We start from the raw sequence: 13,823 nt of genomic DNA on the forward strand, positions 1-13,823 counted from the left end.
TAAACTTATCCACAATGTAACTTCCAACAGTTGGTGGCAGCAATGGGATTTTAAGAGTGATAATTGACCCTTAACCCAAACCTTTTCACCTCTCCCCCCCCCACCCTCCCCTGCTTCAGAACGACAACAGTCCTCCAGGAGGTGGTGGGCCGGTCAAGATCACAGAGAACCGGTCGAAGAAGAGCAGCTTCTTCAGATGTTCTCTGTTCTAGTGGATCCATCCTCTCCTTTCCATGGACTGGTACAGCCTTTACCTGCCCTGCTGCTCCCCCCCCCCCCACCCCAGAGCTGAGCAGAATACACCCCCAACCCCTCACCAGGCCTGGTACCAGGCTACCTACCTAACACTCCTCCAACCCCTCACCAGGCCTGGTACCAAGCTACCTACCTAACACTCCTCCAACCCCTCACCAGGCCTGGTACCAGACTACCTACCTAGCACTCCTCCAACCCCTCACCAGGCCTGGTACCAGACTACCTACCTAACACTCCTCCAACCCCTCACCAGGCCTGGTACCAGGCTACATACTTAGCACTCCTCCAACCCCTCAACAGGCCTCGTACCAGGCTACCTACTTAACACTCATCCAACCCCTCACCAGGCCTGGTACCAGGCTACCTACCTAGCACTCCTCCAACCCCTCACCAGGCCTGGTACCAGGCTACCTACCTAGCAGTCCTCCAACCGTCACCAGGCCTGGTACCAGGCTACCTACCTAACACTCCTCCACACCCAAAACTGGATCTTGGCCTGGCTAGGTTACTTATTGCTGCTGAGCTGGCTGGCTACTCTGTAGGCTACAGAGGAAAGCGACTCGCCGTCCCATTTTAAAAATGACACGTTAGGGAACCAAAACAATTCTGAAAAGAACAAGGAATTCCCCCCAACTGTTGTCCTAACTGCCCCTCCTCTCTCCCTTCCCCAAAGGAGTTTGTCTAGGACTGCGTCCCAAATGGAACCCTATTCCCTATATAGTGCACTACTCTTCACCAGAGCCCTATTATGCAGGCCCTGGTCAAAAGTAGTGCACTATATAGGGAATAGGATGCCATAGGGCCCTGGTCAAAAGTAGTGCACTATAGGGAATAGGATGCCATAGGGCCCTGGTCAAAAGTAGTGCACTATATAGGGAATAGGATGCCATAGGGCCCTGGTCAAAAGTAGTGCACTATATAGGGAATAGGATGCCATAGGGCCCTGGTCAAAAGTAGTGCACTATATAGGGAATAGGATGCCATAGGGCCCTGGTCAAAAGTAGTGCACTATATAGGGAATAGGATGCCATAGGGCCCTGGTCAAAAGTAGTGCACTAAATAGGGAATAGGATGCCATAGGGCCCTGGTCAAAAGTAGTGCACTATATAGGGAATAGGATGCCATAGGGCCCTGGTCAAAAGTAGTGCACTATAGGGAATAGGATGCCATAGGGCCCTGGTCAAAAGTAGTGCACTATATAGGGAATAGGGTGGCATATTGGATGCAGTACGTTTCTCCCCCAACAGCTCTGATTGACAGTTGAGTCCTGTGTTCTGTGTTCTTTAACTCACCCCTGGAAACGCTTTGTTGTTTGTCAGCTTCCTGTTTAGCTGAAGCTGCCTTTCCCCTGTATTCACTCGATGCACACTTCACTTTTTATTTTGTTGTCGTGTGTCTTGTCTTTCCACCGACCGAATCTTTCTGCGAGAAAAGAGATTGACACCCTGAAGGATTGGAGGAGTCGTTTGGACGTGGATCTCGGGTCGGTTTGCTACTAGAGAAGAATGTAGTCAACATGAAAATCACAGGTTATCATCACGTTCACTTTTTAGAGTCATGAATGAACATGACTGCAGGGAGAGATGAAGAGAGAGTATTATACTGCATGTTCTGCCCACACTAGAAAGGAAAATGTAACTGTTTAATATTCTACCAAAGCCGATGACTTCATTGTGGTGGTTGTTTCACCAATGTCTTTATTTTTAATTTGTTTTGTCTTTTAGTTTTATATAATCTTTATGTAATCGCACTGGAGATCGTTATGGATGTTTCAATGATTGTTAAAACACCGCCTCTGTCAAAAAAAGGACACTGCAGTCATTCGATGGTGCATCCCTTGTCCAGAGCACTAAAGGCTAGATTCAGAACCGCTCTTCAGAACCGCTCTTCAGAACCGCTCTTCAGAACCGCTCTTCAGATCCGCTCTTCAGAACCGCTCTTCAGATCCACTCTTCAGAACCGCTCTTCAGATCCACTCTTCAGAACCGCTCTTCAGATCCACTCTTCAGAACCGCTCTTCAGATCCACTCTTCAGAACCGCTCTTCAGAACCGCTCTTCAGATCCACTCTCCAGATCCACTCTTCAGAACCGCTCTCCAGATCCACTCTTCAGATCCACTCTTCAGATCCACTCTTCAGAACCACTCTTCAGATCCGCTCTTCAAAACCACTCTAAAGAGTTAAAGGATGCTCATTGCTTGGCACTTCAACTGATGACGGTCTCAGAATTGGCTTCACTCAATCGGACGTAATGAATGACTCGTTTTTCTGTTGTCACTTAGTCATGCGCTTACAGAAGGAGGTTTCTCAATTACTCCAACTTAAAACCACTGAGTAACCTCTACTCAACTTAAAACCACTGAGTAACCTCTACTCAACTTAAAACCACTGAGTAGCCTCTACTCAACTTAAAACCACTGAGTAGCCTCTACTCAACTTAAAACCACTGAGTAGCCTCTACTCAACTTAAAACCACTGAGTAGCCTCTACTCAACTTAAAACCACTGAATAGCCTCTACTCAACCTAAAACCACTGAGTAGCCTCTACTCAACTTAAAACCACTGAGTAGCCTCTACTCAACTTAAAACCACTGATTAGCCTCTACTCAACTTAACACCACTGATTAGCCTCTGCTCAACTTTACACCACTGATTAGCCTCTGCTCAACTTAACTCCACTGATTAGCCTCTGCTCAACTTTACACCACTGATTAGCCTCTACTCAACTTAACTCCACTGATTAGCCTCTATTCAACTTAAAACCACTGATTAGCCTCTACTCAACTTAACACCACTGATGACGGCCCTCAGTTTGTTTTGAGTTGACAGACCTTTCTGAAGAAACGACCACGGTAGAAGATACTGACTCATACCACCAACACGGTAGAAGATACTGACTCATACCACCACCACGGTAGAAGATCCCGACTCATACATAGACCACGGTAGAAGATACTGACTCATACAACCACCACGGTAGGAGTAACTGACTCATACCACCACCACGGTAGAAGATACCGACTCATACCACCACCACGGTAGAAGATACCGACTCATACCACCACCACGGTAGCAGATACTGACTCATACCACCACCACGGTAGCAGATACTGACTCATACCACCACCACGGTAGCAGATACTGACTCATACCACCACCACGGTAGCAGATACTGACTCATACCACCACCACGGTAGCAGATACTGACTCATACCACCACCACCACGGTAGAAGATACTGACTCATACCACCACCACGGTAGAAGATACCGACTCATACATAGACCACGGTAGCAGATACTGACTCATACCACCACCACGGTAGCAGATACTGACTCATACCACCACCACTGTAGCAGATACTGACTCATACAACCACCACGGTAGCAGATACTGACTCATACAACCAACACGGTAGCAGATACTGACTCATACCACCAACACGGTAGCAGATACTGACTCATACAACCACCACGGTAGCAGATACTGACTCATACCACCACCACGGTAGCAGATACTGACTCATACAACCACCACGGTAGCAGATACTGACTCATACCACCACCACGGTAGCAGATACCGACTCATACCAGTGCTTTTGAAAAGTAGCAACAAGCAAAAACCTCTTGAGTTCTATCGTTGGTTCCTTTTCATGCAAATGTTAATGGTATTATATTTTTTGTACGGTATCCGATAAGACATTGGACACTGGCGTTACTCCCAGGGGTTACGTCCACACCGTTCTGTTGTTGGGGGTTACGTCCACACCGTTCTGTTGTTTGGGGTTACGTCCACACCGTTCTGTTGTTGGGGTTACGTCTACACCGTTCTGTTGTTGGGGGTTACGTCTACACCGTTCTGTTGTTGGGGGTTACGTCTACACCGTTCTGTTGTTTAGGGTTACGTCCACACCGTTCTGTTGTTTGGGGTTACGTCCACACCGTTCTGTTGTTGGGGTTACGTCTACACCGTTCTGTTGTTGGGGGTTACGTCTACACCGTTCTGTTGTTGGGGGTTACGTCTACACCGTTCTGTTGTTTAGGGTTACGTCCACACCGTTCTGTTGTTTAGGGTTACGTCCACACCGTTCTGTTGTTGGGGGTTACGTCCACACCGTTCTGTTGTTGGGGGTTACGTCCACACCGTTCTGTTGTTGGGGGTTACGTCCACACCGTTCTGTTGTTGGGGGTTACGTCTACACCGTTCTGTTGTTTGGGGTTACGTCTACACCGTTCTGTTGTTGGGGTTACGTCTACACCGTTCTGTTGTTGGGGTTACGTCTACACCGTTCTGTTGTTGGGGGTTACGTCTACACCGTTCTGTTGTTTAGGGTTACGTCCACACCGTTCTGTTGTTTAGGGTTACGTCCACACCGTTCTGTTGTTGGGGGTTACGTCCACACCGTTCTGTTGTTGGGGGTTACGTCCACACCGTTCTGTTGTTGGGGGTTACGTCCACACCGTTCTGTTGTTGGGGGTTACGTCTACACCGTTCTGTTGTTTGGGGTTACGTCTACACCGTTCTGTTGTTGGGGTTACGTCTACACCGTTCTGTTGTTGGGGTTACGTCTACACCGTTCTGTTGGGGTTACGTCCACACCGTTCTGTTGTTGGGGGTTACGTCCACACCGTTCTGTTGTTGGGGGTTACGTCCACACCGTTCTGTTGTTGGGGGTTACGTCCACACCGTTCTGTTGTTGGGGTTACGTCTACACCGTTCTGTTGTTGGGGGTTACGTCTACACCGTTCTGTTGTTGGGGGTTACGTCTACACCGTTCTGTTGTTGGGGTTACGTCTACACCGTTCTGTTGTTGGGGGTTACGTCCACACCGTTCTGTTGTTGGGGGTTACGTCTACACCGTTCTGTTGTTGGGGGTTACGTCCACACCGTTCTGTTGTTGGGGGTTACGTCCACACCGTTCTGTTGTTGGGGGTTACGTCTACACCGTTCTGTTGTTGGGGTTACGTCTACACCGTTCTGTTGTTGGGGGTTACGTCCACACCGTTCTGTTGTTGGGGGTTACGTCTACACCGTTCTGTTGTTGGGGTTACGTCTACACCGTTCTGTTGTTGGGGGTTACGTCCACACCGTTCTGTTGTTGGGGGTTACGTCCACACCGTTCTGTTGTTGGGGTTACGTCTACACCGTTCTGTTGTTGGGGGTTACGTCTACACCGTTCTGTTGTTGGGGGTTACGTCTACACCGTTCTGTTGTTGGGGGTTACGTCTACACCGTTCTGTTGTTGGGGGTTACGTCTACACCGTTCTGTTGTTTGGGGGTTACGTCTACACCGTTCTGTTGTTGGGGTTACGTCCACACCGTTCTGTTGTTTGGGGTTACGTCTACACCGTTCTGTTGTTGGGGGTTACGTCTACACCGTTCTGTTGTTGGGGGTTACGTCCACACCATTCTGTTGTTGGGGGTTACGTCCACACCGTTCTGTTGTTGGGGGTTACGTCCACACCGTTCTGTTGTTTGGGGTTACGTCCACACCGTTCTGTTGTTGGGGGTTACGTCTACACCGTTCTGTTGTTGGGGGTTACGTCTACACCGTTCTGTTGTTGGGGGTTACGTCTACACCGTTCTGTTGGGGTTACGTCTACACCGTTCTGTTGTTGGGGTTACGTCTACACCGTTCTGTTGTTGGGGGTTACGTCTACACCGTTCTGTTGTTGGGGGTTACGTCTACACCGTTCTGTTGTTGGGGTTACGTCTACACCGTTCTGTTGTTTAGGGTTACGTCTACACCGTTCTGTTGTTGGGGGTTACGTCTACACCGTTCTGTTGTTGGGGGTTACGTCTACACCGTTCTGTTGTTGGGGGTTACGTCTACACCGTTCTGTTGTTTGGGGTTACGTCCACACCGTTCTGTTGTTTGGGGTTACGTCCACACCGTTCTGTTGTTGGGGGTTACGTCTACACCGTTCTGTTGTTGGGGGTTACGTCCACACCGTTCTGTTGGGGTTACGTCTACACCGTTCTGTTGTTGGGGGTTACGTCCACACCGTTCTGTTGTTGGGGGTTACGTCTACACCGTTCTGTTGTTGGGGTTACGTCTACACCGTTCTGTTGTTTAGGGTTACGTCCACACCGTTCTGTTGTTTGGGGTTACGTCTACACTGTTCTGTTGTTGGGGGTTACGTCTACACCGTTCTGTTGTTGGGGGTTACGTCTACACCGTTCTGTTGTTGGGGTTACGTCTACACCGTTCTGTTGTTGGGGGTTACGTCTACACCGTTCTGTTGGGGTTACGTCTACACCGTTCTGTTGTTTAGGGTTACGTCCACACCGTTCTGTTGTTGGGGGTTACGTCTACACCGTTCTGTTGTTGGGGTTACGTCTACACCGTTCTGTTGTTTGGGGTTACGTCCACACCGTTCTGTTGTTTGGGGTTACGCCCACACCATTCCAAACAGAAAAGCTGCTTTTCAACATACTTAATTACCCATTTTTGGATGGAAAACTAATACATTTTATAGGTCATATTTCATAAACACGTGTAAACACTGGACAGTTGCTTTAAAATGATGAAGAATTGTAATGAAAAGTCATACAGCGTAACCTGTGTATTGAGACGACGGCGGGCAGACGGTATAATAATCACTTGTTTTTGTGGAACGATGCGTGATGGCTTGAGTTACTACATGTGGTAGATATGTTTGATAGAGCTGCTGTTGTAATGCAGTGATGGTGAGGGACATGAATTACCATGGAAACGTCATGTCAGGAAATACACATGTATACAGACATTCTAGAATACTTTCTATCACGTTGGTGTAACAATGAAAGCATTCCTCCATTGTTTTCTATCACGTTGGTGTAACAATGAAAGCATTCCTCCATTTGTTTTCTATCACGTTGGTGTAACAATGAAAGCATTCCTCCATTTGTTTTGGCGTTCTTTCTCTTAAGATCCGAAATGTTTAAATTTGGCTTTTCTCCTTATCAACATACTTTGTACAAGCAGCTTTTTAACTTGTCTTCCGGCTACTTCCGTCAACTCTGTAACATATCGATCTGATCAGTGTGAACTGACATTGTATAAAAATTAAATTACTTTTGTCTTTTTTTTAATCCAGTGTGGGTGTTTTTTTGTTTCCTTCCTTATCAGACGTACAGTTGAAGTCGGAAGTTTACATACACTTAGGTTGGAGTCATTAAAACTTGTTTTTTAACCACTTCACAAATTTCTTGTTAACAAAATATAGTTTTGGCAAGTCGGTGAGGACATCTACTTTGTGCATGACACAAGTAAATTTTCCAACAATTGTTTACAGAGTATTTCACTTATAATTCACTGTATCACAATTCCAGTGGGTCAGAAGTTTACATACACTAAGTTGACTGCCTTTAAACAGCTTGGAAAATTCCAGAAAATGATGTCATGACTTTAGATGCTTCTGATAGGCTAATTGACATCATTTGAGTCAATTGGAGGTGTACCTGTGGATGTATTTCAAGACCTACCTTCAAACTCAGTGCCTCTTTGCTTGACATCATGGGAAAATCAAAAGAAATCAGCCAAGACCTCAGAAATAAAATTGTAGACCTCCACTAGTTTGGTTCATCCTTGGGAGCAATTTCCAAACACCTGAAGGTACCACGTTCATCTGTACAAACAATAGTTCGCAAGTATAAACACCATGGGACCACGCAGCCGTCATACCGCTCAGGAAGGAGATGCGTTCTGTCTCCTAGAGATGAACGTACTTTGGTGCGAAAAGTGCAAATCAATCCCAGAACAACAGCAAAGGACCTTGTGAAGATGCTGGAGGAAACAGGTCCAAAAGTATCTATATCCACAGTAAATCCAGTCCTATATCGACTTAACCTGAAAGGCCGCTCAGCAGGGAAGAAGCCACGGTTCCAAAGCCAGACCACGGTTTGCAACTGCACATGGGGACAGAGATTGTACTTTTTGGGGAAATGTCCTTTGGTCTGATGAAACAAAAATACAGCTGTTTGGCCATAATGACCATCGTTATGTTTGCAGGAAAAAGGAGGAAGCTTGCAAGCCGAAGAACACCATCCCAGCCGTGAAGCACGGGGGTGGGCAGCATCATGTTGTGGGGGTGCTTTGCTGCAGGAGGGACTGGTGTCCTTCACAAATAGATGGCATCATGAAGCAGGAAAATTATGTGGATATATTGAAGCAACATCTCAAGACATCAGTCAGGAAGTTAAAGCTTGGTTGCAAATGGGTCTTCCAAATGGACAATGACCCCAAGCATACTTCCAAAGTTGTGGCAAAATAGCTTGAGGACAACAAAGTCAAGGTATTGGAGTGGCCATCACAAAGCCCTGACCTCAATCCCATAGAAAATTAGTGGGCAGAACTGAAAAAGCATGTTCGAGCAAGGAGGCCTACAAACCTGACTCAGTTACACCAGCCCTGTCAGGAGAAATGGGTCATAATTCACCCAACTTATTGTGGGAAGCTTGTGGAAGGCTACCCGAAACATTTGACCCAAGTTAAACAATTTAAAGGCAATGCTACCAAATACTAATTGAGTGTATGTAAACTTCTGACCCACTGGGAATGTGATGAAAGAAATAAAAACTGAAATAAATCATTCTCTACTATTATTCTGACATTTCACATTCTTAAAATAAAGTGGTGATCCTAACTTACCTAAGACAGGGCATTTTTACTAGGATTAAATGTCAGGAATTGTGAATAACTGAGTTTAAATGTATTTGTCTAAGGTGTATGTAAACCTCCGACTTAAACACGCTAGCAGCAGCTTGTACAGTTGATCTAACATCCTGTTGCCTAGTCACCTTATCCCTATACATATCTACCTCCATCACTCCAGTATCCCTGTCACCTTCCCCCTATACATATCTACCTCCATCACTCCAGTATCCCTGCACATTGTTAATATGATACTGGAACTGACCCTGTATATAGTCACCTTCCCCCTATACATATCTACCTCCATCACTCCAGTATCCCTGTACATTGTTAATATGGAACTGACCCTGTATATAGTCACCTTACCCCTATACATATCTACCTCCATCACTCCAGTATCCCTGTCACCTTACCCCTATACATATCTACCTCCATCACTCCAGTATCCCTGTACATTGTTAATATGGTACTGACCCTGTATATAGTCACCTTACCCCTATACATATCTACCTCCATCACTCCAGTATCCCTGCACATTGGTAATATGATACTGGAACTGACCCTGAATATAGTCACCTTATCCCTATACATATCTACCTCCATCACTCCAGTATCCCTGTCACCTTCCCCCTATACATATCTACCTCCATCACTCCAGTATCCCTGTCACCTTCCCCCTATACATATCTACCTCCATCACTCCAGTATCCCTGTCACCTTATCCCTATACATATCTACCTCCATCACTCCAGTATCCCTGTCACCTTCCCCCTATACATATCTACCTCCATCACTCCAGTATCCCTGTCACCTTCCCCCTATACATATCTACCTCCATCACTCCAGTATCCCTGAACATTGTTTATATGATACTGGATGTAATACGATGGCGCCGGAGGGTCAGAGACCTGACCTCCTCCCTATAGTGCATGGACAACAATCTCTCCCTCAACGTGATCAAGACAAAGGAGATGATTGTGGACTAAAGGGAAAGGAGGACCGAGCACACCCCCATTCTCATCGACGGGGCTGTAGTGGAGCAGGTTGAGAGCTTCAAGTTCCTTGGTGTCCACATCACCAACAAACTAACATGGTCCAAACACACCAAGACAGTCGTGAAGAGGGCACGACAAAACCTATTCCCCCTCAGGAGACTGAAAAGATTTGGCATGGGTCCTCAGATCCCCAGGTTCTACAGCTGCACCATCGAGAGCATCCTGACGGGTTGCATCACTGCCTGGTATGGCAACTGCTCGGCCTCCGACCGCAAGGCACTACAGAGGGTAGTGCTTACAGCCCAGTACATCACCGGGGCCAAGCTTCCTGCCATACAGGACCTCTATACCAGGCGGTGTCAGAGGAAGGCCCTAAAAATTGTCAAAGACTCCAGCCACACTAGTTATAGACTGCTCTCTCTACTACCCCACGGCAAGCGGTACCGGAGCACCAAGTCTAGATCCAAGCGGCTTCTAAACAGCTTTTACCCCCAAACCAGAAGACTCCTGAACAGCTAATCAAATGGCTACCCATTATTACATCATTACTATTTGAATATTAACCGGACCCTGTATATAGTATGGTATTAACTGACCCTGTATATAGTATGGTATTATCTGACCCTGTATATAGTATGGTATTAACTGACCCTGTATATAGTCTGGTATTAACTGACCCTGTATATAGTGTGGTATTAACTGACCCTGTATATAGTATGGTATTAACTGACCCTGTATATAGTATGGTATTAACTGACCCTGTATATAGTGTGGTATTAACTGACCCTGTATATAGTAGGGTATGAACTGACCCTGTATATAGTATGGTATTAACTGACCCTGTATATAGTATGGTATTAACTGACCCTGTATATAGTATGGTATTAACTGACCCTGTATATAGTATGGTATTAACTGACCCTGTATATAGTATGGTATTAACTGACCCTGTATATAGTATGGTATTAACTGACCCTGTATATAGTATGGTATTAACTGACCCTGTATATAGTATGGTATTAACTGACCCTGTATATAGTATGGTATTAACTGACCCTGTATATAGTATGGTATTAACTGACCCTGTATATAGTATGGTATTAACTGACCCTGTATATAGTATGGTATTAACTGACCCTGTATATAGTATGGTATTAACCTGACCCTGTATATAGTATGGTATTAACTGACCCTGTATATAGTATGGTATTAACTGACCCTGTATATAGTATGGTATTAATTGACCCTGTATATAGTATGGTATTAACTGACCCTGTATATAGTATGGTATTAACTGACCCTGTATATAGTATGGTATTGAACTGACCCTGTATATAGTATGGTATTAATTGACCCTGTATATAGTATGGTATTAACTGACCCTGTATATAGTATGGTATTAACTGACCCTGTATATAGTATGGTATTAACTGACCCTGTATATAGTATGGTATTAACTGACCCTGTATATAGTATGGTATTAACTGACCCTGTATATAGTATGGTATTAACTGACCCTGTATATAGTATGGTATTAACTGACCCTGTATATAGTATGGTATTAACTGACCCTGTATATAGTATGGTATTAACTGACCCTGTATATAGTATGGTATTAATTGACCCTGTATATAGTATGGTATTAACTGACCCTGTATATAGTATGGTATTAACTGACCCTGTATATAGTATGGTATTAACTGACCCTGTATATAGTATGGTATTAACTGACCCTGTATATAGTATGGTATTAACTGACCCTGTATATAGTATGGTATTAACTGACCCTGTATATAGTATGGTATTAACTGACCCTGTATATAGTATGGTATTAACTGACCCTGTATATAGTATGGTATTAACTGACCCTGTATATAGTATGGTATTAACTGACCCTGTATATAGTATGGTATTAACTGACCCTGTATATAGTATGGTATTAACTGACCCTGTATATAGTATGGTATTAACTGACCCTGTATATAGTATGGTATTAACTGACCCTGTATATAGTATGGTATTAACTGACCCTGTATGTAGTATGGTATTAACTGACCCTGTATGTAGTATGGTATTAACTGACCCTGTATATAGTATGGTATTAACTGACCCTGTATATAGTATGGTATTAACTGACCCTGTATATAGTATGGTATTAATTGACCCTGTATATAGTATGGTATTAACTGACCCTGTATATAGTATGGTATTAACTGACCCTGTATATAGTATGGTATTAACTGACCCTGTATATAGTATGGTATTAACTGACCCTGTATATAGTATGGTATTAACCTGACCCTGTATATAGTATGGTATTAACCTGACCCTGTATATAGTATGGTATTAACTGACCCTGTATATAGTATGGTATTAACTGACCCTGTATATAGTATGGTATTAACTGACCCTGTATATAGTATGGTATTAACTGACCCTGTATATAGTATGGTATTTACTGACCCTGTATATAGTATGGTATTTACTGACCCTGTATATAGTATGGTATTAACTGACCCTGTATATAGTATGGTATTAACTGACCCTGTATATAGTATGGTATTAACTGACCCTGTATATAGTATGGTATTAACTGACCCTGTATATAGTATGGTATTAACTGACCCTGTATGTAGTATGGTATTAACTGACCCTGTATATAGTATGGTATTAACTGACCCTGTATATAGTATGGTATTAACTGACCCTGTATATAGTATGGTATTAACTGACCCTGTATATAGTGTGGTATTAACTGACCCTGTATATAGTGTGGTATTAACTGACCCTGTATATAGTATGGTATTAACTGACCCTGTATATAGTATGGTATTAACTGACCCTGTATAGAGTATGGTATTAATTGACCCTGTATATAGTATGGTATTAACTGACCCTGTATATAGTATGGTATTGAACTGACCCTGTATATAGTATGGTATTAATTGACCCTGTATATAGTATGGTATTAACTGACCCTGTATATAGTATGGTATTAACTGACCCTGTATATAGTATGGTATTAATTGACCCTGTATATAGTATGGTATTAACTGACCCTGTATATAGTATGGTATTAACTGACCCTGTATATAGTATGGTATTAACTGACCCTGTATATAGTATGGTATTAACTGACCCTGTATATAGTATGGTATTAACTGACCCTGTATATAGTATGGTATTAACTGACCCTGTATATAGTATGGTATTAACTGACCCTGTATATAGTGTGGTATTAACTGACCCTGTATATAGTATGGTATTAACTGACCCTGTATATAATATGGTATTAACTGACCCTGTATATAGTATGGTATTAACCTGACCCTGTATATAGTATGGTATTAACCTGACCCTGTATATAGTATGTATTAATTGACCCTGTATATAGTAGGGTATTAACTGACCCTGTATATAGTATGGTGTTAACTGACCCTGTATATAGTATGGTATTAATTGACCCTGTATATAGTATGGTATTAACTGACCCTGTATATAGTATGGTATTAACTGACCCTGTATATAGTATGGTATTAACTGACCCTGTATATAGTATTCTTACTTACCTATTGTGTTCTTCATATTTCTTCTTCTTTCTCTTGTTTTCTTCTATCAACCAGTCATAAATCAGCCTGGAGGACTGGCGCTGACCATCCCTGCTGTATGATCTTCCCATGTGGATTGTTGATGTAACAAGGTCCTTTGTTTTCCTCAGCTGAGCTGTAGAGGGCGCTGTTACAACATTTTAACTCACAGATAGACCAACATGCTGATATTCAACACACGTGTCATTCAAATATTTACATTTGTTTATTTCAGAATTCAACGTTATTCAATCTGTGTTACACAGAGGTCACTATAATTGTCCCTTTTTACCCATTATTAAGGATCAAGCAAATGTTTGGAAAAACTATTTCTCGTCTCTTACCTTGTTTG

The 13,823-nt window shown here is 43.7% G+C and overlaps 1 protein-coding gene across 1 annotated transcript in view; it reads left to right on the forward strand.

Annotated features, from left to right (window-relative positions):
* Positions 1–4,016, forward strand: part of rab8b (RAB8B, member RAS oncogene family) — a 49,042-nt gene extending 45,026 nt beyond the window's left edge. The window contains exon 8 of the mRNA XM_055921645.1: positions 120–4,016. Coding sequence (XP_055777620.1) covers positions 120–212 — 93 coding nt within the window. The 3' untranslated portion in view covers positions 213–4,016. The remainder of the gene's footprint in view (positions 1–119) is intronic.
* The last annotated feature ends 9,807 nt before the right edge of the window (positions 4,017–13,823 follow it).

Source organism: Salvelinus fontinalis, chromosome 4 (assembly GCF_029448725.1).
Source record: "Salvelinus fontinalis isolate EN_2023a chromosome 4, ASM2944872v1, whole genome shotgun sequence".
Taxonomy (NCBI): domain Eukaryota; kingdom Metazoa; phylum Chordata; class Actinopteri; order Salmoniformes; family Salmonidae; genus Salvelinus; species Salvelinus fontinalis.